The 25,988-nt window shown below is 47.6% G+C and overlaps 1 protein-coding gene across 5 annotated transcripts; it reads right to left on the reverse strand.

Annotated features, from left to right (window-relative positions):
* Positions 1-4,763: 4,763 nt before the first annotated feature.
* On the reverse strand, positions 4,764-18,755 carry LGALS12 (galectin 12). 5 transcript variants are annotated; one of them, XM_073015323.1, is made up of 10 exons: positions 18,301-18,587; positions 16,174-16,262; positions 15,833-16,046; positions 14,928-15,047; positions 14,317-14,355; positions 13,665-13,739; positions 12,979-13,067; positions 8,966-9,116; positions 8,257-8,440; positions 4,764-7,347 (listed from the first exon to the last, which is right to left on the reverse strand). In XM_073015323.1, the coding sequence occupies exons 1-9, from the start codon at positions 18,367-18,369 to the stop codon at positions 8,294-8,296; spliced, it is 993 nt and encodes a 330-aa protein (XP_072871424.1). In that variant the 5' UTR covers positions 18,370-18,587; the 3' UTR covers positions 4,764-7,347; positions 8,257-8,293. The 5 variants fall into 5 exon arrangements, with proteins under 5 accessions (XP_072871424.1, XP_007993070.1, XP_007993043.1 ...); XM_007994879.3 differs by lacking the exon at positions 4,764-7,347 and having other exon boundaries at positions 7,357-8,440; positions 13,713-13,739; positions 18,301-18,755; XM_007994852.3 differs by lacking the exon at positions 4,764-7,347 and having other exon boundaries at positions 7,357-8,440.
* Positions 18,756-25,988: the final 7,233 nt, after the last annotated feature.

Genomic DNA, 25,988 nt, shown 5'->3' on the forward strand with positions numbered 1-25,988 from the left:
CACCTAACAGCATATCCTCTGTAATGTCTCCATGTCCAGCGACACGGTTCCATCTGCACACGTTTCTTGCCAATTTAAATTCCATGTCAGATGTGCACTAGTGTACAAGCAAGTTCACACCAAGTGTGTCACATCAAGGGGTAAAAGACGCATAGCACCGAACATAGATTTAGCAATCCTAAAGTGAATGGGCTCTGTATGCCATTATTTACCACATTCACTTTTAATTCCTTCAACAACTTACACTCTAGTGCAGTGTGTTCATGAATAACCTGCTGTGGATTATTTGGATCAGGCCTTACAGAAATAGGAAAAGCACAAGGTCCTAAGGGCTCTCCGACTATGGGAGCAGAGCATAAAATTCTTTGTACTGGGGTCTCTACTTCTGCTACCAAAGGAGACGGTAAAGACGTTTCTGCAACTGGAGGAGGCGGTATAGGCCAATTTTCATCCTCCTTCTCCTGTTTTTTTTTTTTATTTTCAATTGGAGCTGTGAGTGGGACAACAGATTCTTTCAGATTTTTAGATTCAGCCTGCTGTCCCACAGAAGAATAAGGAGATAATGGCAGAAGTACAGCTGAAGTAAACTCCAAGCGGAGAAAACAGAAGAATCAACTTTAAGACCTTTTTGATGAGCCCATTTTAATCCTTCTGCTCTGTCCCAGTTTTCCACATCAAGAGGGCCTGCCTGTGGAAACCATGGGTTATGCATAATAACCTCCTGCAGCAGCTTAGTTAGTGTCTGAGAACTAACCTGAGCACCAGTTTGTTCCAACAAAACTTTAAGCAACTGCACATCATGTTTTTCTTCAATACACAAAGTCTGCCCCATGTTACCCTGATTGCAAAAACTTCCCATTCCCAGTACTTCTTTAAAGCACTGCTCCACGTACCTCTTTAGGGCACGGTCCTTATATCCACTGCCAGCAGACTTGGCCCAGGGTCCCCGTTTGCCTTGTCAATTTCAGTTCCTGTGCTCCAGCAGACCTTCTTTGTTCACATCCTTGAAGTCCCTGTGTTCAGAAGCCACTTGTGGAGCGCCCAATTCTGTCACTGTTTGGGGTGTCACTGTGTAACCCGCATGGACCTAGGGGGACTGAACAAAGAGGGGGCAAATGCAGGAATAAGAGACAAGAGACAAAACAGTATATTTGGAAGAGGGGTCAGGGGGCACCTTGCCTCTAGTGGACAAGGGCCCTGAGCTTTACACAGCCCTCTGTATTTATTAGGCAAAAGAGATAGTGAGAAGGGGTGTGGAAGAAGGGGTCAGCTGCTTGGTCCAGAGTAGGATTGCAAGACTGCATTCCCTAAAGTCCCAGTAGACAACCTCAAGAAGCTCGGTGTCAGGAAGCGATTGCCCTCAGCAAACCGTCTGTCGGCAGAAGCAGTCATGAGTTTGCTCACATCCTGCATTCATGATAAACAGTTTGCTCTTTGATCATATAGCCTCCAGTGGAGTGCTGAGTTGGTCACGTCCCACAGGCCTTTGGCTCCCCACAATTTATATCACGGAAGAGATAAGAGAAAATATATTCAGGAAACAAGAACAGGAGGCTATAAAAAAAGAAACATTTAGCTGGGCATGGTGGTTCATGACTGGAATCTTAGCACTTTGGGAGGCCGAGGCAGGTGGATCACTTGAGGTCAGGAGTTTGAGACCAGTCTGGCTAACATAGCGATACCTCATCTCTACTAAAAATACAAAAATTAGCCAGGAGTGGTGGAGCACACCTGTAATTCCAGGTACTCAGGAGGCTGAGGTTTAAGAATTGCTTGAACCTGGTAGGTGGAGGCTGCAATGAACTGAGACTACGCCGCTGCACTCCAGCCTGGGTGACAGAGTTGAGACTCTCTCAAGAAAATATAAATTAAATTAAATTAAATTAAATTAAATTAAATTAAATTATAAAAGGAAACATTTAGAGAATAAGATAGTAGTTTTGGTTTTCTTGCTGAAAAATTGAAACTGAATCTGATCAAAATTCTAGATGAAAAGAAGTACAGGACCCAGGGATTTTAAACAATGACCTAGGGATTAATCAGTAGAATTCAGACTCTGGGAAACTCTGTAAGAAAAAGTTATCAGTTTTATCACCAACAATAAAATGTAAGAAAAAAAGAGAGGAAGATGGAATCTATGGATTAAATAAAGACCCAGAGTACATATAAACAATCGATGACCTTGCACAGAAAAGAGACAATCCAGAATCTAAGGCTGAGATAGTATTGATGGATGGATAAGTAAAATTATAAGCCAATTTATGAACTTAATGCAAAACCAGTAATATCAGTAAATGAAATGTGGCAATGTATTCATTAAAAATGCATTTACTCCAGGAATTTAAGGAATTTAAAGATACTTATAGCATGACATTAGAGAGCCTATTCATGTGGCCGGGCGCGGTGGCTCAAGCCTGTAATCCCAGCACTTTGGGAGGCCGAGATGGGCGGAACACGAGGTCAGGAGATCGAGACCATCCTGGCTAACACTGTGAAACCCCGTCTCTACTAAAAAATACAAAAAACTAGCCGGGCGAGGTGGCAGGCGCCTGTAGTCCCAGCTACTCCGGAGGCTGAGGCAGGAGAATGGCGTAAACCCGGGAGGCGGAGCTTGCAGTGAGCTGAGATCTGGCCACTGCACTCCCGCCTGGGCGACAGAGCGAGACTCCGCCTCAAAAAAAAAAAAAAAAAAAATAGAGAGCCTATTCATGTAATTTACCTCATTAACAGATTAGAAAAAATATGATCATATCTGTAAATGCAGAAGACAGACTTGACACTCATGAAAAAAATGAAAAAATCTCTTAACAAACTAAGAAAAAATGAAAATCTCCTTACCCTAAAAATTGTATCTATTCCCAACCTATGACCATCTTCATATTTAACAGTGAAACCTTAGTTGCATTTCCCTACGGTCAGGAACAGGTCAAAGATGCCTGCTAACCACACTGCTACTCAACAGTGTGCAAGAATTCTTGGCCAATGTGATATAATAAAGGAAACATGAGGGAGAGAGGAAGGAAGGGAGGGAATGTTGTTAGGAGTAGGGGGAAGAGTGAGAGAGAGAGAGGGAGAGGGAGATTGGAAAGGAAGAAATCAGAAATCATTATTTTTTGCAAGTGGTAAGATGACCTGTTTATTTATTGAGACAGAGTCTTGCTCTGTCTCCCAGCCTGGAGTACAGTTGTGTGATCTCGGCTCACTGCAACCTCTGCCTCCTGGGTTCAACTGATTCTTGTGCCTCAGCCTCCTGAGTAGCTGGGATTACAGGCGTGTGCCACCATGCCCAACTAATTTTTTGTATTTTTAGTAGAGACAGAGTTTCGCCATGTTGGCCAGGCTGGTTTCAAACTCCTGACCTCAAGTTATCCACCTGCCTCAGCCTCCCCAAGCGCTGGGATTACAGGTGTAAACCACTGTGCCAGGGCAAGATTGTCTATTTGAACTAATAAAAGAATTTAGCAAGTTTGCTAGGAATGAGATTAATATACATAAATCAGGTGCATTTTTGTACCAGTATCAAGTAAATACAATTTTTAAAACAGATAGCATTTACAAATCGCACACAAAGCTATAAAGTGCCTAAGTATAAATCTAACAAAAGTTGTGCAAGGTCCTGGTAAAAACAAACACACACATCTTATGTTACCAGGGCAACCCTGGAGACACAGCTGAGAAAGCACATTATTTTCTTAAACAGTAGATAACTAAGAAAACTCATTGTTCTTCCTTAAACAGGTTTTTTAATCATTTTATCTACATGTATGTTTGCTTAAGAGAACTTCAGATGGCCCAGGAGTCTCTAGACTCTGGCTATTACTGGAGGAAGATAAGGTCAGAGCAAGACCCCAGCAAACCAGAGCTGGCGACCCCTTGTTACCTTTAGATCATTGACGTATCATTGTAATGCTAAAGTCCTGTATTAGGCCATGCTGCTGATAAAGACATATCTGAGACTAGGCAATTTACAAAATAAAGAGGTTTAATTGGACTAACAGTTCCATGAGGTTGGGGAAGCCTCACAATCACAGTGCAGGGCAAAGAGGAACAAGTCACATCTTACATGGATGGCAGCAGACAAAGAGATAAGTCAAAATTGAAGAAGACAGAAGCACAAGAGAAAAATCCACTGCCTTCCAAAGAAACAATTGAACAGGAGACGCAAGCTGGTGAATCGTAATGAGGCATGTGCTGCCAATATGCACTGTACATTCCACAAGCATTGCTTTCTTATTTTACTTCTTTTAGCTGTTTAACTTTGTAAGATGCAGAGAGGTTGGATCAAGTTTAAATGACTCTGCTGACCCTTTCACATCAAAGAACTACTGACAATGAAGGCCAAACCTGCCACTCCCATCTGTCTGTCTGGCTGGCAGAAAAGGAAAGAACGTGCATGTTGGTGAAGGAAGAAGTGGGGTGGAAGAAGTAGGGTGGAACAACAGTAAAATCTAGAGTAAAACCAAGCTGGCCCAAGGTGTCATGCAGGCTGTAATACAGTTTAACCAGAGTGCCATTTTTTGTTGTTGTTGTTCAAATGATTTTAAGTACTGGAATGCACAATTTTAGAAAAATATGCAAACAGAAGTTTAAAAACTTAAAAAAAAAAAAAAAAAAGGGAGGGGAAACTCCTCTTTTTAAAACCATCAGATCTCAGGAGACTTATTCACTATCATGAGAACAACCTGGGAAAAGCTTGCCCCCATGATTCAATTACCTCCCACCAGGTCCCTCCCACAACACGTGGGAATTGAAGATGAGATTTGGGTGGGGACACAGCCAAACCATATCAAATGCCCACCCCTAGAAGAAAACTGCTGCCATTTTCTGAACATACCTCATATGAAGAAGCATGTTTATGATCTGCAGCTGCACATCTGGAGTCCGTCCCATGCTTACATACATACCTCCCCACCCCACATCTAATTCCTTAAAGTTCCCTGGCTTCCATCACCTTCTGGAGAAGGGGTTCTTTAGAAAAAGAGCTCACTCCTTCATTCCTGACCAGCAATAAAACCTGCTTGCCTTTTTCTTCCAATTGGATATTCTTTCTTGGCCGTCAATACAAAGTAAGGAAAGAACTTGGTTTCCCAATGACAGAAGGAAATAAAGGATGACCAAAATAGATTGAGGGATATACTGTGTATATGATTGGGAAGAAGCAGTGTCGAGATGCAAGCTCTCCTGTGCTCCTAAAAATCTGTACACAGAATACATTTTACTAAAAAGATCCTATAAAACGTATTTGTGGAAATTGAGGTTTATCTTCTTTTAAAACATAATTTCAACTTTTATTTTAGATTCAGAGAGTACCTGTGCAGGTTTATATATTGTGTGAAGCTGAGGTTTGGGGTGTGAATGATCCCATCACTCAGGTAGTGAACATAATACCCAACAGGTTTTCAACCCTTTCTCCCATTCCCTCTTTCTTTTCTCCCTCCAGTCTAGTAGTCCCCAGAGTCTATAGACATCTTTCTGTTCATGACCATCCAATGTTTAGCTCCTACTTATAAGTGAGAATACATGGTATTTGGGTTTCTGTTCTTCTGTTAATTCACTAAGGATAATGGCCTCCAGCTGCATCTATGTTGCTGCAAAGGACATGGTTTCATTCTTTTTCATGGCTGTATAGTATTCCATGGTGTATATGCACCACATTTTCTTCATCCAATCCACTGTTGACAGGCATCTAGGTTGATTCCATGTCTTTGCTATTGTGAATAGTGCTGCAATGAACATACAAGTCCAACTGTCTTTTTGGTAGAATGATTTTCTTTTGGATATATACCCAGTAGTGGGATTGCTGGATTGAATGGTAGTTCTAAGTCTGAGAAATCTCCAAACTGCTTTTCACAGTGGCTGAACTAACGTACATTCCCACCAACAGTGCATAAGCATTTCCTTTTCTCTGAAACCTCACCAGCATCTGTTGTTTTTTGACCTTTTAATCATAACCATCCTGACTGGTATGAGATGATATGCTCTTGTGGTTTTGAGTTGCATTTCTCTGATGATTAGTGATGATGAGCATTTTCTCATGTGTTTATTGGCTGCTTGTATGTCTCCTTTTGAGATGTGTTTGTCATGTCTTTTGTCCACTTTTTGATGGGTTTTGTTCCTTAAGTTCCTTATAGATTCTGGATATTAGACCTTTGTGGGATGCATACTTTGTGAATATAATATTTTTCTCTCATTCTGTGTGGTGTCTGTTTATTCTGATGATAGTTTATTTTGCTGCCCAGAAGCTCTTTAACTAGGTCCCACTTGCCAATTTTTGTTTTTGCTGCACTTGCTTCTGAGGACTCAGTCACAAATTCTTTTCCAAGATCAGGGTCCAGAATGGTGTTTCCTAGGTTTTCTTCCAGGATTCTTACAGTTCAAGGTCTTACTTTAAATCTTTAATCCATCTTGTGTTAACTTTTGTATATGGCGAATGGTAGGGGTCCAGCTTTAAAATATCTTAGACTGGGTAACTTATAAAAAACAAATTTATTGCTGACAGTTCTGGAGGCTGGAAATTCAAGAGCAAAGCACTGGCAGATTTTGTGTCTGGTGGAGACCTGCTTCCCATTTCATAAACGCCTGTTTTCTTGCTGTAATCTCACATGATGGTAAAGATGAGGGAGCTCTCTGGAGTCTCTTTTATTTTACTTATACTTTTTTTTTTTTTTTTGAGACAGAGTCTGGCTCTGTCACGCAGTCTGGAGTATGGCAGCATGATGTTGGTTCACTGCAACCTCTGCCTCCTGGGTTCAAGCGATTCTCCTGCCTTAGCCTCCTGAATAGCTGGGATTACAGGCATGTGCCACCATATGCAGTTAATTTTTGTGTTTTTAGTAGAAACGGGGTTTTGCCATGTTGGCCAGGCTGGTCTTGAAGTCCTGACTTCAGGTGATCTGCCTGCCTTGGCCTCCCAAAGTGCTGGGATTACAGGCGTGAGCCACCACGCCCAGCCTGGAGTCTGTTTTATAAGGGCACTAATCCCATTCATGAGGGCTCCACCTTCATGACCTAATCACTTCCCAAAGGCCCCACCTCCAAATACCATCTCCTTGGGTGCTAGGATTTCAACATATAAATTTTAGCTGGGGGGGGGACACAAACATTCAGACCATGGCACATATATTACTGTATAATGTATACTATGCTATATATATTTTTATATGGTACATATTATATACAGTTGTATATAATTCTTAAATTATTTCTCATTTAATCTTGCTCTTTCCTTGGTGGTGGTCCTTCTTTTCTCTTGTCTGTACTTTTCAATTTGCAAGGTTCTTTGATTCTTCTCAAGCCTCCAGCTCCAATGCCCATCTTTATCTGGAAGCTCTAGTGTGCCTGTGTACACTAGATAATAGTTTATGGTTAAGAGCCACAAACTCTGCAGACAGAATCCCTGGGTTCTAATCCCATGACTTACTCACTGTGTGATCTTGGCCAATTGCTTAGCCTTTCTGTGCCTCAGTTTCCTGTGTTATAACATGAGGATATTCACAGCATCTACTTGTCTCAGAGACTGTGGCTATCCACCAAAATCCATTCTCCCTGTTTTTTATAGCAATAGAATAAAACTATTCTGTTATTTTGTGACTATTCTGTTTTATGTGGCCGGTCTCATGGATGTCCCACTGGAGAACGTGTTCAGCCTCCCTTCCAGGTAGTGAGACTGAGAGTGAGTGCCTGCAGATAAAATGTGACTGTCGCCCGTGTGTGTCAGACCCAGGCCTGGGGCATATGAGATCAGGTGGGTCTTGTCCACAGCCACTGTTAGCCTTCTCAGTGGCTGAGACCAAGATAGGGTGGCAGCTGAGCTTCGGCCAAGGAGACAATGATGATGGCCTGGGGGTGGTGGAACAATGGCTAGGACAGACCTTAAATGTCTCTGGGGAGCAGAGCTGCCCCACTAACCTGGACCATTGTCTCTAGAATTGCTAGATGAGAATGCAACAAATAAATAATAGAGAATAAATGACTGCATCCTTTAAGCCATTGTATTTTGGAGTATATTTGTTAGTCTACAAAACCTGCCTCTGTGAATGCAGTTCAGGCCCTGAAGGCAGATGGAGCCAAATCCCAGGCTCCTGGTGGAGGAAGGTGCAGAGTCCGAGGACCCTTTGCACCCTTGTGCCTTCCCTCAGGCCCAAAGCTCCTGCAGACTCAGGCCCGTGAGCCCAGAAGTGAACCAGGCCTGATGTGGGGGTGTCAGGTGGACGGTTTAATGAGGGGAGGAGAGCTGGGCCCTGGGTGTGGGCTGACCTTCCTGTTTTCTGTCAGGGTTTCCCTGGAACCCTCCTCAGGAGTGGACACAGTAGAGCTGGACACTTCCACTGATCCGCAGCTCCCGCAGCTGCTCCAGGGCCTGCTGGTTCACGCTGGTGGCCCCCAGTCCCTGCCCATTGAGCGCCAGCTTCAGCCCTCCCTCCTGGCACAGGAGCAGCACCTGGGAAAGGAGGAATGAGGAGGTTGCAGCTTCCAGCCAGACTTTCCCTTGTCTGCCTGATGCTCTCCCCAGTGAGACCCTCTCCTCTCAGAGGACACAAAGATTGGACCCAGGGGGTAGCCAGTATAGTGCTGGAAAAGAACAGGACGGGGGCCTGGCTTGTCACCAGTCCACTGTGGCCTTTGACAAGGATCTTCCCAACCTTGGGCCTCAGTTTCACCGCCTGTAACCGGGGCTGCTTCCTGTAGAGGAGTGGTTCTGCGTGTCGGCATCATTAGGGGAGCTTTTTACTAAAGCCGATGTTGGGTCCCCACCTGCACCAATTGAGTTTCTGGCCATGGGATCCCTGGCATCAGAGTGGAGCATTGAGGACCGCTGTACAGACATTCGCTGTGCTCTGCTGGCTCGGGCCTCCCACCCCATAACATCTGCCCTGTACACCTGCCCCAGAGTCTCCCGGGTCATTAGGGGACTTCAGCTCTGTGCTCCAGCCTGAAGGGATGTAACCACTTGGCTCTGACCCACCTCAAAGAATCTCTGGGGGTAAAAGAGGAAGGGGGCTGAGATCAGCTTCTTCTGCCCCCAGGGGGATATCCAGGCCAGAGTTCTGTCTGTGAAGGAAGCCCTGAGTGTCACAGGAGCACGGGAAGCCTGGTCCCTCAGGCTCAGAGTGAAACTGCAGGAAGCAGGAGGAAGGAGAAGGGATCAGCGCCCGTTGCCAGCAGGCTGCTGCTCAGCCCCCAGGGGAAGGGTGGAGGTGGGGGAGTGGATGGAAGATTGAGCTCTTCAGCCTCCAGAAACAAGCACTGAGGGCCTATGACAGCCTCACGGCTGGATGCTCAGAACAGTGGAAAGAACACGAGTTCTAGACGAACTTGACATTGACTTCAGGGTTGCCATCTACTGACTACAGGAGAATGGGGATGGGAGAGAAATGTGTGAAAATTGCCTAGCCCGAGCCTCAGTTTCTCCTTCTCAAAATGGGGGTGATTATGATGATGATAGCCGCAGCTAACATTTATTGAATGCTCAGTGCCAGGTATTGTCTTAAAAATTGTCTTAAATGTTTTCCAAATAGCATAGTGGTTAGAGTCAGGCAGCCCAGGTTCAACCCTGGCTCTGCTACTTTCTAGTCCTGTGACCTTGGCCAAGACCCTTAATCTCTCTGCCTCAGCTTCCTCATCTGTAATGTGGAGATAACTGCACTGTACCTGCCTGTGGCATTGTCATAAGAATTAAACGAATGAATACATAAAAAATGCTTATGGAGAACAGCACCTGGTATGTAATAAGCATTCAGATGATACCTACTGTTTAAAAATATTACTATATAGTACAATCTCTACCTCACAGAGCCACAAAAAGGAACAGAGGAGATAATGTATGTGAAAACTAGTGATTCCTAGCACACAGTAGGTGTTTTACAGAAGCTAGTTTGCCTTTCCTTAATCCTCACAAATTCTGTGCTGTGAGTTTTCAGCCCGTTTAAGTGATGAGAACAAGAAGTTAAATGACTTCTGTTATGAGTAATAGTCGTACAGCCTCAGGTTAGGATGTGAACTAGGATTCATGACCCCAGATTTGGGGGTGGGGGGATCCGGTACCTGCCTCTCAAATAGGGCAACCAGATTGTTATTATTTTTCTTTATTTTAGTTTTTTGAGACGGAGTCTTGCTCTGTTACCCAGGCTGGAGTGCAATGGCACAATCTCGGCTCACTGCAACCTCCACCTCCCAGGTTCAAGTGATTCTCCTGCCTCAGCCTCCCAAGTAGCTGGGATTACAGGTGTGCGCACCACCACGCCCAGCTATTTTTTGTCTTTTTGATAGAGACAGGGTTTCACTATGTTGGCCAGGATGGTCTTGATCTCTTGACCTCGTGATCCACCCACCTCGGCCTCCCAAAGTGCTGGGATTACAGGTGTGAGCCACTGTACCTGGCCCAGATTATTTTTATCTCTTGGGAACTTCCAAAGTCTCCTTCTTTGAAGCACTATGCCGGAGAAGGCTGCATCCCGACAAGATGCAGAGAGCAGGTAAGGTAGGGGAAAAGGCCGCCCTGGACAGGCCTTTCAGGGACTACGGGTAGATCCTCACAAGAGGAGGTCCCGTAAGTTTCCAGCTTTGGGAAGGAGGTGGCCAGGACTCAATTTTGGAAAGAAGCTTGGAAGGCAGGAACCCTGGAGAGTGGACTGCGTGGAGCCTCCAGTCCCACTATGGCTACCCCTACCCTGTCCTGCCAGACAACGCTTTGTCTTTCCCTGGCCTGCGAACTCCTGGTGAGGACGCCTCAGTGTCTCCCTACCTCACCTCCATGCAGCTCAGCTCACCGGATCACCGGATAATCATGAATCACTAGATGCCCACTAGATCACTGAATAATCACAAATCACCAGATGCCCAGTGAAGCTCTGTTGAAGCTCTTTGAGGCTGCAGTCATATACTCCCACTCAGTGAGGAGGAGGGAAGGGATGAGGTGGAGAAAGAGGGATAGATTTTCACTGCAGATGAATCCTGTGCCCTCCATCTCTTACTCCCTCTGCCCCATTCAAGCCATCGGTTGCCTTCACAAAAGAGCAGCAGCTGCATTCTTTGCAGCCTCGCTAAGTACCAGGTGCTGTGCTAAATCTTCATGTTGGTGGATCTCAGCTGAACTGGTATATAGGAATGTTTTGTCTGGTCCATAGCATTCTTCAACTTTAATACAATATTCAAAAATTGAGAGAGTTTGTATAAAAGATGGCTTCTATTTTCGCTTTAAAAATAGTCAGAAGATCTGGCATGACTGGGTATATGAAATACTCCTTCCCCTTCACCACCTTCCCAACTGGGTTCCTCACCATTTATGAGACTTGTCTGGCTTCTGAGGACACATGCATTCATGGCCCTTGGGAAAGGGCAGTTACTTGCTGACTATGTCATTAGTAACCTTGTGACTTTGAGCTACGATATGAACTGGGTCTCATGCCTCCAAGTTTTGTGGGAAGAAGTGTTGGTTCCATCACTGAGTACTTTTCATTTTCCCTAGCAGGCTGGAATTATCGTTCACCTTTTTCTGGTAGGGAAACTCAGACTCAGAGAGGTTTAGTGACTGGCCCACGACTGCCCCGTTTATAAGAGACAAAACCAGGAATCCAACTCAGCCGTGCCTGTCTTTGGAGGCTCAGGCCGCTGAGTGCTGAGCTTCATGCCTGCCCGGGAATTCACAGGCATGACTGACAGTGTGCGGGGTAAGGGTTTAGTGAGGTCAGTGGCTTAAACGTAAAAACAAAATTGAGTAAGAAGGCCAGGCACGGTGGCTCACGCCTGTAATCCACATCATTTCACTCCAGCCTGGGGGACAAGAGCGAGACTTTGTCTCAAAAAAAAAAAAAAAAAAAAAAAATTGAGCAAGGAGAACACAGGGTGCTTCCCTTCTTCCCTTACTCTGCCCTCCCCTGCCTGTACTGAGATGATTGCAATAGCACCCACATTTCTGGAGCACTTACCACATGCCAGGTACTATTCTAAGCACCACCCCTAAAGGTGGCATTATTATCAACCCCACTTTATTTATTTATTTATTTATTTATTTATTTATTTATTTTGAGAAGGAGTCTCGCTTTGTCACCCAGGCTGGAGTGCAGTGGTATGATCTCAGCTCACTGCAACCTCTGCCTCCTGGGTTCAAGCTATTCTCCTACCTAGCCTCCCAAGTAGCTGGGATTACAGGCGTGCACCACCACACCTGGCTAATTTTTGTATTTTTAGTAGAGACGGGGTTTCACCATGTTGGTCAGGCTGGTCTCGAACTCCTGGCCTCATGATCTGCCCACCTCGGCCTCCCAAAGTACTGGGATTATAGGCGTGAGCCACCACGCCCGGTCTATCATCTCCTTGTTACAGACAGGGAAACAGAGGCACGGAGAGGAAAAGTATCTGCCCTAAGGCTGCACAGGTAGTAGGTGTCCTGAGCACATGCCAACCCAGGCATTCGGGCCCAGAGAAGTCATAAACTCTAATGCATTTCCTCAAGGCAGGCTGGCCAGTGGCTCTTGTCTAACTGGATTGCAGCCACAGGTCTGGGTTTGAACGCACCATGTAGGAGAAGTTTGGTAGTGTCCACTTAGTCACTGTGTCCCTCCAAGTCCTGGCTTCCAAATACCAGTCCTCTTCTCCGGGGCAGTCTGGCTGTATCTTTTGAAGCACACATTGTGTTACCATGGGAAGTTACATATTTGCTCTGGGCCTCAGCCTGCATCTACAAAGGGCCTTTCCTGGGGCCCCTTTCCTAGGACCTGGGACAAGAGGCTAGGCCTGACTGCGTGTACCAGCAGGAATGATGCTCCCCGCACTGGGGCTGTTGGTCCCAGTCCCAGCCTGACCTTCATAAGCTCTGCCAAATTGGGCCACTTCTCCTTTCTGCTCCTCTGTTACCTCATCTGTAAAATGGGGATTAAATGGTGGGGCTAGGAGATTAAAAGAGATGATGTTTTATAGAGCATATGACTATCACAGAGAGGCTGCTCCCTCCCCTCCACTTACATGCTGGATACTTACTGCTTCGGCTCTTGCAAGACCAGTGCCCGCACTATGATGACCTGCCCGGGCCAGAGACCCTGGGGAAGAGCATGTGAGCAGGGCACCTCCTGAAGGAACGAGGGAGGTATTGAGAAGTTGATTCCCAGGGGATGTTGGGGAGAACCACCCACCCCCGGGGGCCAGGGGAGCACCCGGGCAGGCATGTTCTGCCCAGACCTGCAGCCAGGAGGCGCTGCTTATTTGTTTAGCACCTGGCCTCCTGTACTCCGTTCCTGCCGAACACTCTCCCTGGCCCCTCCAGGCTGAGCTTGGCCTCTCTGTGTCCCGACCACCATGTCCTTCTCCCTTCACTGCATCCTGAACTGTAATGACCATCTAGTGATCTGTCCCCCACCAGCTTGTGAGCAACTGGGTGGCTGGGACCAGCTTGTTCCTCTATCCTAGAGCCTGGCACTGGGCCTGGCACAGAGAAGTATCAAGTAACGATGTTCAGAATAAGTGGAGAAAAGGTAAAATGAAGCTGGAGCTTCAGCCTGAAGCTGCCCAGCCCTCCCACAGCCTGCAGCTTGCTATAAAGGAAGGGGAAATCCTGGGGCTGAGGGCGTAAACTTCCTGGCCCACCCACAGCCTGCAGTTTTCTGTAAAGGAAGGGGAAATCCTGGGGCTGGGGATTTGCCACCAGGAGGAGCTCATTAGCTGCTTACCCAGACTGCGCCCCCAGCCCTGATGGAGCAGGAGGGAGGTTCACTCACCAGCCTGGGGCTCATCAGCAGGAAAGGCTGTCAGGGAAAGAAAGCGAGGACACAAGGCCATGCGGTGTTTGCTCAGGAAAAGGGAACCTCTTGTTATTCTGACAAATTGGGAATCTTTGGGGCTTGTCTCTCTCACAGTAGCAGGTGAGTTATTGGAGCCCCAGTGGGATCCTCTGGACTTCAGAGGTTCACCAGCTCTGGAATAATAGGGAAGAATGGGGTGGAGGATCTGTCATCCACTCCCTGTGTGGCCTTGAGCAGTACATGGGCCTCATCTCCCCTTCTGTCCTGCTAGGTCAACCCCAGCCACCTCGCAGGGGTGGTTTGAGAAATGAGCGTTTCAACTAAGGCCTCTCCTGCTAGGAATATAGGGTCTTGCCCCCTCTGCATGCAGCGCACCCCCATTCATCTTCCCAAGCTGGGCCTGGAGAGGGGCTGGGAGAGGCAAATCCAGGCCCTCCAGAGACTGAAGCAGAGCCAGCTGTGTCCATGGCAACCGTAGCAGTGAGGGAAGGGGCAGCTGGGCCTTGTGTAATGGGAGCAGCCGTACAGAAGGGCGGATCAGCTGGTGTGGCTGCTCAGACCTTGCTCACAAGAGACTCACGTGTCCAGCTGGGTACTCTCTGCTGCCCTCCATGAATGGCTGTTCAGAAAGAGAGAAAAGAATCAGCAGCATTTAGGACCGCTGCAGTCCCCTACCTATGCCTGGGAGATGGGCAGAGCCCTGGCTTTGGCCTTTAGAGCTCCTCATGTTCCCATTCAGCTGGTCAGTGGTGGCTTCTTGCTGGCATTTTGAACATCCCAATTCCTAGGCCCCACCTTGTACTTACCAAATCAGAATCTCTGGTGACAAGCCCCAGAAATCTGGGCTTTCATAAGCCCATCAGGTGGGAATGATACAGCCAGCTGCCGCCTGTTTCAGCCCCAGTGTGCCAAATCATTCCTGGCCATTGCCTCTCAGTGTTAACCAGACCCACACTGGGTACAGGCTCCTGCCTGTGGCTCCTGGGCCCTCTTTCTGCCATCACCTTCTCTTCCCCCTCAGCCCGCTCACACCTGAAACCTCAGTGGACTCCCTCCCCCTTGGCTATTACTGGTGCACAGGGCCTCCTCCCTCTCTCAGTCTAGGGTGGAGGAAGGGGTCCCAGGCCTGTCCAGGAGTCAGGGGAAATTAGACACTGCCATTGCCCAGGCCTTGGTCCCAAGGAAACTTACATTGATGTTCAGGAATCCAACAGCCTCTACCAGGATGTCACCAAATATGCCCAGCGTGTCCACATGAGACAGTGGGAGCCGGTAGCGGAAGTGGAGAAAGTGCTGTCCATTCACGCTCACCTGGAGAGACAGACAGAGGCTGGCTCATCAGCAGCTAATGTTCATTGAGTTCATAACAACGTCCCAGGCATTGCCAAGCACTTTTCTCTCAATTTTCCTCACTTAACTTCATACCAACTCTATGAGGTAGGTACATTTTACAGAGCCTTGGGTGGCTTAAGTAATCTTCCAAAGGTTGCAGAGGTGGCCTGGAGATCAAGGCACCTTCAACGCTCCCTCTACCCCAACAAAGGCCCCTCATTGTGCTTTCTCAGCAGCCCAAAGAATCATCTTCACTCCATTTACGTGAGGAAACTGAGGCTCAAGAGGCTTCCCTCCCACCAGCTGCCCTGTCTCCTGGAGAAATCTGAAGATCCCATCATGTTTCTGGCAGGAGCTCACATTAGAGGTCAAAACCTTGAGGTCAAGTTCTCTCTTCCTCTTCCCTGCCACTGTGGCTGTAAGATGGGGATAATGAAGGTACCTACCTAATGGGGTTATTGTGAGGATTCAATGAGCAGATACCTTTAAAGGGCTTAGAACAGTTCCTGGTATACAGCAGGCGCTCTCTAAGTGCTTGCCATGACTATGACAGCAGTGCCCTCTTTGGAGCCAGGCACCATAGAGCTTTCTTGCTGCCATGTAGGCCCAGGGCAGCCTGGAACTGGGCATGGCAGCGTCTTGGTCCTCTTGGTACTCGACCACTACCAATGACACCCAACACTGCGGCGTGGGGAGTCTGGGAAGGGAAGGAAGGGTGCAAGAACACAAATTCTAGACCACCCAATGCCCATCCCTTCCTTCACCTTCACTTCCTCATTCCCAAAGAGAAAGAGGATGAGGAAGCTGGAGCCTTTCTGCAGGGCCAGGTGGGGCCACCGAGCCTCCCTTTGCCAGCGTCCACCATGCAGAGTGTTGCAGATGACGTGGGGCTTGGTGGTATGGAAACGAGGGTTGAAGTGGAAGGCGATATCTGGCCGGGGACACAGGCTGCAGCCACACTGGAAGTCCACCTGAAACCTACTGGGAGGTGAGCCTCTCGAAGTGCAGTTCTCACCAGAGACCCACAGAGATCCCGGAGGCAGCGAGGAGCCCTCCAGCTTGACGCCTCTAGGACTGAGCTCCTGGGTCACCTCCCCCACCTTACCTGTGTGCATCTAGAGGGACCACTCCTTGCAGCATGACCATCTTGCCTGCATGCAGGCCTCCAAAAATTGTCGTGACATAAGGAACCACCTGAACAAGAAGAGAAACTCATCCATGCAGGTTTGGAGAAAGGGCTTAGGAACCTCTATGTCAGGGGAGTGGGAGGAAAGGAGCAGAATAAAACTCAACTTTTCCTCCCCAAACAGAAAATTCCTTAGAGGTAAAAATCAGTGTTCACTGAAATATTTTCTTCCACCTAATCCCCTTTCCTGGACCTTCATACAGCAAAGCCACATTACACCAGAGAAGTCAAATTCAGCTCCCTTGCCAAATTCAGCACCAGCCAGCTGCCTTTCCCCAGCTCCTAGGGCACAACAGGCTGCAGTGACCCCAGGGACGCTTGCCATCCACTAGATGCCACCCTGGTCCCCAGAAGCCTGGTACTGGGACTTTCTGAGGACTGTTTAGTGGCTGGAGACTAGGAACTGGGAAGCAAGAAGAATGGACAAGTTAGGAACTGACAGCTAACTCTGAAATGGACCCCTGGAGAGACGCTTAACAATGGCCTTCCCAGGCTCACCTTTCCCCAAGTAGAAGTTTCCTGGGCTGGGCTCTGTGGCTTATGCCTGTAATCTCAGCACTCTGGAAGGCTGAGGCAGGCAGATCAACTTGAGATCAGGAGTACGAGACCAGTCTGGCCAACATGGTGAAACCATCTCTACTAAAAATGCAAAAATTAGCTGGGAGTGGTGGCATGCACCTGTAATCCCAGCTACTCAGGAGGCTGAGGCAGGAGAATTTCTTGAGCCTGGGAGGCAGAGGTTGCAGCGAGCTGAGATCATGCATGCCACTGTACTCCAGGCTGGGCAAAAAAGCAAGACTCAGTCTCAAAAAAAAAAAAAAAAAAAAAAAAGAAGAAGAAGAAGAAGTTACCTGGCCTTCCTAAAATACATTACACACTTTTACAACTTCCTGCCTTTTCTGGGCTGTTCCTCCTGTCTCTTTTCACCCTGACTCTTTTTCCAAGCATCATCCACTTGGGTTCCTGGATTATTCCTTTCTTCCCCGGAGCTCCCAGGGCATTTTGCTCATGTGGCTGGCTTGGCCCTTGGCTTAGAGGGTCTGGTTGGCTGTTTTCCCTAGGAGTTTATAAGCCCTTCAAAACTGAAGCCTTATCTTCCCCTCCTGTAGGCTCAGTGCCTCGCCTGGCACCGTGAGGGCTCTGCATAGATGTGTTCGGAATGAGTGTGAGCAGGACGGCAGGTACACACCAGTGGTATCACAAGATAGGCCTTCCTGTGTTGCTCTCTAACTCCCAGCAAACTTTAGGAACCCAAACCACCTAGAAAAACCTGAAACCCACCAGGATGGCCCTCCAGGTGGGAGCTCGCAGCCTCTAAAGCGAGGAGCTGCCGTAACCTGGGCAGCTGCTTCTGCCCATTCCTTAGGCACCTGAGAAGTATGGGAGGGAGGCTTGGGATGCCAGCCTGGCAAGCTCAGCTGGTTCAGCAGTTGATCACTTCCCATTCCCAGGCTTCCTCCAGGCTTGTAATTAACTGAGAGGACGCAGCTCTCATGGGAGGGGAGGGCCAAGTAAGGGAAAGTAATAATTAATGCTCATTAGTAGAGAGTGTCTGCTGGGAATTCAGCCTCCTGTAAATCATTGCCTGGCTTCAGGAAACCTCTTGGGCACTGACTGAGCAGGAGGAGGAAGAGAGACACCCCCCGCAACCCCCATCTCTAAGTGGAAATTCCCACCCGATCGTTCCTTCCAAGTAGGGGATGAGACTCTCCTTACTAAGTCATCAGCATCCCCCAACAATCCTACCCACGCCCTCATCCTCCTAGCATCCTTTACAGCAGGGGCAGAGCGCTGCGGCTCCAGGCTTCACCACTTTCAAAATGCAGCGACCCTGGAAGCCTAGCAGTCATTTACACCCAAGTGGGAATTAGCCGTCAGCCACTTCGCTTAGCTCAGGAGGGCCTTCCAGAACCCAGGGCAGGTGCTTGGGAGAAGCAGAGCCAAAAAGACTGAGGTCCTCTCCACCCCACCACCTAGGAGTCTGGGCCCAGTTGGAAGGGAAGAGCCCAGAGACCGAGGAGGTTCCACATTAGAGTGACAACTCACCGGGTGGAAGACTGGCGGTTGCAGAATGAAGCTGTCGGGAATTGGGTCCAGTTTTTCTCCAGGTGACATGAGGGTGGGGCAACTCCAACTGTGGATCTTCGTTCCGGGAGCCCTGCCCCCACTGGGCGGACTCACCTGTCCCAGCCAGGTCCTAAATGCCTGGAGCAGCTCTCCCAGCTGTTAGTCTCACCTGCGCCCTGCAGGGTCTTAATGCTGTCTGGAGCAGCTCTGGGAGGGCAGCGGGTGACCTCCAGGCTCCACACCAGCCCCACTCCCAGCGGTATAAGGTAGAGCTCTGACGCCGGGGGGGGGGGGGGGGAGGGGGGGCTGTCGGCAGAACTCTGTGTCCGGGGGAGGAAGACTGGCATTAACAAACTAACCACCCATTCCGGGTCTGCAGCACGTGGCCAGAGGGAAGCCAGACGCTGGCTCCTGTGGGGTCAGTGAGGGTTTGTGGTTTCCAGCTCGAGACCTCATTGGGTCAGAGGAAGGGGAGGTGGTATGTGTGTTTAGGTTCCAGAAACAGCCCCACCCCCAGCTCCCTGGACAGCCTTGGGTGACTTCCCATTCCTTCCTCCCTTCACCGCAAAGGGTTTTTTATCTCTTCCCCTCAATTTCTTTCTTTTCTTTTCTTTTTTTTTTTTTGAGATGGAGTCTTGCTCTGTTGCCAGGCTGCAGTGCAGTGGCGCAATCTCGGCTCACTGCAACCTCTGCCTCCTGGGTTCAAGCGATTCTCCTACCTTATCCTCCCTGTGACTACAGGTGTGCGCCCCCACGCCCAGCTAATTTTTGTATTTTTAGTAAAGACTGAGTTTCGCCATGTTGGCCAGGATGGTCTCCATCTCCCGACCTCGTAATCTGCCTGCCTCGGCCTCCCAAAGTGCTGGGATTACAGGTGTGAGCCACCGCACCTGGCCCTCTTCCCCCCATTTTCTTGTCCCTTCCTCCACTCTTCTTCCTTTTCCAAGTTTTACAGCCCCCTGAGGCTCCATGTCAGCCTGAAATGCTGGGGCCCAGCTGGGCTCACAAGAAAGTAGAATGAGGGAAGGGGAAAAAAACAGAACCCCTTAAGCTCGGAAAGGGCAGCACAAGAAGCACAGAACTGCACAGGGAGGAGACTTGAGACCTGAATTCTTCTTCAGCCTCTCGTCTAATGTGCTGTGTGCCCTTGGAAAAGTCACTTCCCATCTCAGGGCCATCCTTTGTTTCTCCGTACATGGAGAAAGTGACCACAGCAGCATGTCCCACAGGGAGGCCCGTGTCTCGGGGTGGACCCAAATATCTGCATTTTACTAGAGTCCTTCCAGTTCTGGTTCAAATCCCAAAAAGTCTTTCCCTTTAAAAAGAAACACAACCTCTCAACTTTATCCTGAGTGAGGAGGTCCGGGATCTGACCCATAGCGTCAGACTTGGCAGCAGGGAATTCCTGGACTGGGCCCAGGCTGGGCAAAGGCTCAAGCACATGGGGTGCTGAGGGCAGAGGACGGAGGGAGAGTGCATGAAGGGTCCTGGGATAAGGTGTCTTAGCCAGTGCTACCTAAGCTGTGGCCACCAGCATCAGCCTCACCTGGAAACTTGTTAAAAATGCAAGTTTCGGGTCCCCACCCCAGACCGACTGAGGAGCACTCTCTGGAAGCTGGGCCCAGGAATCTGCATTTTACCAGGCCCTCCAGGTGATTCTGATGCACTTTAAAATTTGAGAAGCATTGACTCAGGATGGAACTGGAAGGGCTTCAGGTGCGGAGCTGAGTTTGTTCAGATGTTGCCGAGTAGGTGGAGCTGGGTGACTTAAGGGGCTTATTCGGGGAAATTCAGTCAGATGCGCTCAGGAAGGGTGCTCTGCATACACAGTGAGAGGAAGCCGGGGCTGGAGGGGCCAGTTTGTGGAAGAAAAGAGTCAAATTCCGAAATAGTTGAAGAGATTTATTCTGAGGCAAATATGAGAGACCAATGGCCTGTGACACAGCCCCAGGAGATCCTGAGAACGTGTGCTGAGGGTTATTGGGCTACATCTTGGTTTTATACATTTTAGGGAGACATGAGACATCAATCAATACATGTAATATGTACATTGGTTTGGTCCAGAAAGGTGGGACAACTCGAAGAGGTGGGCTTCCAGGTCATAGGCGGATTCAAAGACTTTCTGATTGGTTATTGGTTGAAAGAGTTAAGTAAGTACCTACAGACCTGGACTCAATAGAAGAGAGTGTCTGGGTTAAGTTAAGGGGTATGGAGGTTTTATCATGCAGATGAAGCCTCCAGGAAGCAGGCTTCAGAGCTCTTATCAGACCTAAAACGGTGCCTGGATCAGGGAAGAGACTTGGAAAGGGATGGGGATTCTCTGCAGAGTAGATTTTCTCCACAAGAGCAAGGTTTGCAGGGCCGTTTCAAAATATGTCAAATAAATATATTAATATTTTGGGGTAAAATACTTTAATTTCTTCCAGGGCCCACTGTCATGTGAGGCTATACTAGAGCCAGGTTAGAACTTGGTGTCTTATTGCTGCAATGAGTGTTTGGTCAGTCTTCAGATCTTTGTTTTAATGTTAATGCTGGTCGGTTGTGCCTGAATTCCAAAGGGAGGAGATGGCATAATAAGGCATATCCAACCCCCACTTCCCATCACAGTCTGAACTGTTTTTCAGGTTAACTTTGGAATGCCTTTGGCTGAGAGGGGGCGTCCATTCGGTTGGTTGTGGGGCCTAGAATTTTACTTTTGGTTTACAAGTTGAATGGGTCTGGACATGGGACACTGCACTGGAATCAGATCTGGGTCCTAGTCCCAGCCCCTGGAACCAGTGCAGATCTTGCAGCTTGAGGCCATGGTGCACGGTCCCCATTCAGCCTTACTTCCTTCCTGGGTGAAATGAGGAAGGAGGATACGTTCGTTTGCTTGGGCTGCTGTGGATGAAAAAAGTCCAACTCTGTAAAATATTTAAAGAGGTTTATTCAGAGCCAAATATGAGTGACCAAGGCCCAAGGCACAGTCCCAAGAGGTCCTGAGAATATGTGCCTGAGGTGATTGGGCTGCAGCCAGGTTTTATGCATTGGTTCAGTTTCCAAAGGTGGCACAATTCAAAGAGACAGTCAGGGTGGGGGTTACAGGTCATAGGGAGACTCCAAGACTTTCTGATTGGCTATTGGTGGAAAGAGTTAAGTTACTATCTAAAGGTCTGGAATCAATAGAAAGGAGTGTCTGGGTCAAGATAAGAGGTGGTGGAGACCAGGGTTCTCATTATGTAGATGAAGCCTCATGGGTGGCCACCCTTAGAGACAATAGATAGCAAACGTTTTCTATTCAGACCCCAAAAAGGTGCTAGACTCAATTAATTTCTTCAGGCTTGGGAGGGCCTGGAAGGGGGAAAGGTCTAGTTATGTTAGCAGAGATTTTTTACAAACGCAATTTCCCCCCACAAGAATGGCTCTGCAGGCCATTTTAAAATGTGGCAAAGAAACATATTTGGTGGTAAAATATTTGATTTCCTTCTTATCTGTCTTGTGATGTTATGCCAGAGTCAGTATGGAAAGCAAGCCACATTATATAAGGTTAAACAAAACCCCTCTGTTGAGATTTTATGGTTTGTAGGTTGTGACTCCCCAGGCCCCTTAAATAGGAATTTAGCAAGAGAAGAAAAACGTCAGAGTTTAGTCCTCACTGCCATAACAAAACCCACAGACCAGGTGGCTTGAACAACAGAAACTTATTTTCTTACTGTTCTGGAGGCCAGAAGTCCAAGATCAATGTGTCAGAGGACTTGGTTTCTTCTGAGGCCTCTCTGTTTGGCTTGCAGATAGCCACCTTCGCCAGGTCTCTGCGTTTGTGTCTTAATCTTCTCCTCTTATGAGGACACCAGACATATTGGATTAGGGCCAAATCACATGACCTCCTTTTACCTTAATCACCTCTTAAAATGCCTTGCCTACAGATACAGTCACATTCTAAGGGTCTGGGGCTTCAACACAGGGTTTTTGGAAGGACCCAACTCAGCCCCTAAGAGAGAAGTAGCTGTAACTGTTATCTTCCTGAAACCGCAAGGCTATTGCCACAGTCGAAGGTGAGGCTGATGAGGCCTGTTCCGGGGAGGGAGCAGCAGGAAGAGGATGGCGCATTTCCTTTCTCTTTTTACATAACTGCTTTTTGATAGCTGGGAGGGACTTTACTGGGCTTGTCAAGAGCTTGTGCTTGCTCCAGAATAAGAAAGGGCCTCAGTGTCTGTGAGCGTCTGGGGGTGAGGCAGGGCAAATCTCTCTTCCAGAGCCAGAATGAGGGAGAACTTGTGAGAGGAATCCAGGAAACTGCTGGTGACCTCAGGGGGCCAATGGCCTAGGGTGACCCTGACACTGGCAGGGGAGCATCTATTCCCACCTGTTGACAAAAAGAGTCGAACTCTAAAATATTTGAAGGGCCGGGCGCGGTGGCTCAAGCCTGTAATCCCAGCACTTTGGGAGGCCCAGGCGGGCGGATCACGAGGTCAGGAGATCGAGACCATCCTGGCTAACACAGTGAAACCCCGTCTCTACTAAAAAATACAAAAAAACTAGCCGGGCGATGTAGCGGGCACCTGTAGTCCCAGCTACTCGGGAGGCTGAGGCAGGAGAATGGTGTAAACCCGGGAGGCAGAGCTTGCAGTGAGCCGAGATCCGGCCACTGCACTCTAGCCTGGGCAACAGAGTGAGACTCCGTCTCAAAAAATAAAATAAAATAAAATAAAATATTTGAAGAAATTTATTCTGAGCCAAATATGAGTGACCATGGCCCATGACAGCCCTCAGGAGGTCCTGAGAACATGTGTGCAAGGTGGTTGGGGTGTAGCTTGGTTTTATACATTTTAGAGAGGTATGAGACACCAATCAAATACATTGAAGAAATACATAGGTTTGGGGCTGGGCATGGAGGCTCACGCCTGTAATCCCAGCAGTTTGGGAGGCTGAGGTGGGTGGATCACTTGAGGTCAGGAGTTTGAGACCAGCCTGGCCAATATGGTGAAACCCCCATCTCTATTAAAAACACAAAAAAATTAGCTGGGCATAGTAGTGCACACCTGTGGTCCCAGCTACTCAGAAGGCTGAGGCACAAGAATCACTTGAACCCAGGAGGCAGAAGTTGCAGTAAGCTGAGATCACACCACTGCACTTCAGCCTAGGTGACAGAGCAAGACTCCATCCATCTCAAAAAACAACAACAACAACAAAAACCATATACATAGGTTGTTTGGTCCAGAAAGGTTCGACAACTCAAAGTAGGAAGGAGGGGGGTGGGGGCTTCCAGGCTATAGGTGAATCTAAACATTTTCTGGTTAACAATTGGTTGAGTTTGTCTAAAGGCCTGGAATTCATAGAAAGGGAAAGTTCAGATTAAGATAAAGATTGTGGAGACCAAAGTTCTTTTGAAGCCTGATGGTGGCTGCCCTTAGAGACAATAGATGACAAACATTTCCTATGCAGATCTTAGTTAATCTCTTTAGGAGACTGGGAGAGTCTGGAAGGAAAAGACCGAGCTATGTTAATAGAGATTCTTTACAGATGCAAATTTTCCCCCACAAAGAACAACTTTGCAGGACCCTTTCAAAATATGGCAAAGAAACATGTTTTGGGGTAACATATTTTGATTTTCCTCCTTGTCTTCTAATGTTATGCCAGAGCTAGGTTGGAAAGTAAGTCACAATATATAGGGTTAAATAAAACCCATCTGATGAGAATTTATGATTTATAGGGCATGACCCCCCAGACCCCTTAGATAGGAATTTGGGCAAGATAAAAAAATCAGAGTTTAGTCCTCACACCTTTCCCCCCAAACCTGGTATCCCCTATGCCCAGCTCAGCTCCCTACTCCATTTTTCCCTTATAGCACCTACCATCACTCATCATTATATATTTGAAGAACTGTTTAATGTTTTCTCCCCATTCACTCTACTCCCTATGTTTCATGAGGGCAGACTTATCCCTATACCCTCAGTACTGAGCAAACTGCCTGACACAGAGTGAGTGTTCAAATATATTTACAGAATGAATGAATGTAACTGTAACTGCCCCATGGGTTCTTCCTGCCCATTGCACAGACAAAACCAATTCACTGAGACCACAGCATTGCAATAGAGTTTAATTAACATGAGGCCAGCCATGCCATGTGGGAAATGGAGTTATTACTCAAATCAATCTCCCTGAAAAGTTGGAGGCTAGGGTTTTGTAAGGATAGTTTGGCAGGCCAGGGAGTCTGCTTCTGGGTCTATGGCTGGTTGGTGGGGTTGGCAGGTCCAGGTGGAGCCTTTGGTTGATTGTCAGAAATGCAAAAACCTGAAAATACATCTCAAATTGTCAATCTTAGGTTCTACAACCATGATATTATCTGCAGGAGTAATTGGGGGAGTGGCAAATCTTATGACCTCCAGAATAATGGCTGGTAATTGTTTACCTCTGCACCTTAGCAGAATTTAGGCTCCTCTCATCCTCCTAACCTGGTGGCCTTTCATTAGCTTTACAAAAGTGGGTTAGTTTTAGGGAAGGGCTATTATCATTTAAACTATAAACTAAATGTTTGAAATGCTTGTTCCCCAGTACCGTAATGAAATAGCACTTGAAGATAAATATAATTTTCTCAGCAAGGCCATTTTTATACTTTCTGCAGAAAGGGTACACTCACCAGCAGTTTTGCCATGAGAGTAAACTGAACAAAGGAGACAGGGTCATTTTAACCTGATGCATTCACCCTACTGCTGTGTCCAGTTTCCATTGGCTGGAACGGGACCTCACATTCTGTATTTGTCTTGATTGGCTAGCAACTTAGAACTTTTTAAAAGAGGCAAAGGCAAAGGAGAACAAAGGAAGGAGGAAGTAACTTGTGGAATGCTGAGAAAGGTAAAAACACCTTTAAATAAGGAAGAGGAGCAGGCTATAACCTAATGCTTGCTTGAACCGGTATAAGCCTGCCAGGGCAAATATTTAGGCTAAACTGTGGGAGCTAAGAACATAAAGCACTTGGATTTCCTTATTTCGGCTAGCAGATATTTAAGAACGTTAGCACAGGTCTTTGAATACATTTTGCTTCTTTTTTTTTTTTTTTTTTTTTGAGACGGAGTCTGGCTCTGTCGCCCAGGCTGGAGTGCAGTGGCGCGATCTCAGCTCACTGCAAGCTCCGCCTCCCGGGTTCCCGCCATTTCCTGCCTCAGCCTCCCGAGTAGCTGGGACTACAGGCGCCCGCCACCTCACCTGGCTAGTTTTTTGTATTTTTTAGTAGAGACGGGGTTTCACCGTGTTAGCCATGATGGTCTCGATCTCCTGATCTAGTGATTCGCCCGTCTTGGCCTCCCAAAGTGCTGGGATTACAGGCTTGAGCCACCGCGCCCGGCCTACATTTTGCTTCTAAGAGAAGTTACAATTGATTCCTAATTAGACGGGGAGGAAAGTCTTTGAAGAGGAACCTCTACTTTTCTTTTTACATACATGTCTCCCAAAGTTAGCTTGGCCTAAGCTCAGGAATGATCAAGGGCAGTTTGGAGGTCAAGAGCAAGATGGATGTTGGTTGAATCAGATCTCTTTCACTGTCATAATTTCCTCACTGTCATAAATTTGCAAAGATGGTTTCATAACCCTTGGTGATTTATGGCTCTTGTCCAGCCACGCCTCTTCAATTTCTCCCTGTAGGCCTGGAATTGTGGCCCAAGCACAAACTAGTCCCATACTCTTCTTCC

This window comes from Chlorocebus sabaeus, chromosome 1 (assembly GCF_047675955.1).
Source record: "Chlorocebus sabaeus isolate Y175 chromosome 1, mChlSab1.0.hap1, whole genome shotgun sequence".
NCBI lineage: Eukaryota > Metazoa > Chordata > Mammalia > Primates > Cercopithecidae > Chlorocebus > Chlorocebus sabaeus.

What these genes read in the sequence shown, in the direction of transcription:
- LGALS12 (XM_073015323.1), bottom strand. Translation starts at nt 18,369, where the DNA reads ATGTCACCTGGAGAAAAACTGGACCCAATTCCCGACAGCTTCATTCTG. An exon ending in GAGAGTACCCAGCTGGACAC is followed by an intron (nt 13,740 to 14,316) that starts GTGAGTCTCTTG and finishes TTTCCCTGACAG; the next exon opens with CCTTTCCTGCTGATGAGCCC. An exon ending in GGGCTGGGGGCGCAGTCTGG is followed by an intron (nt 13,068 to 13,664) that starts GTAAGCAGCTAA and finishes TCGTTCCTTCAG; the next exon opens with GAGGTGCCCTGCTCACATGC.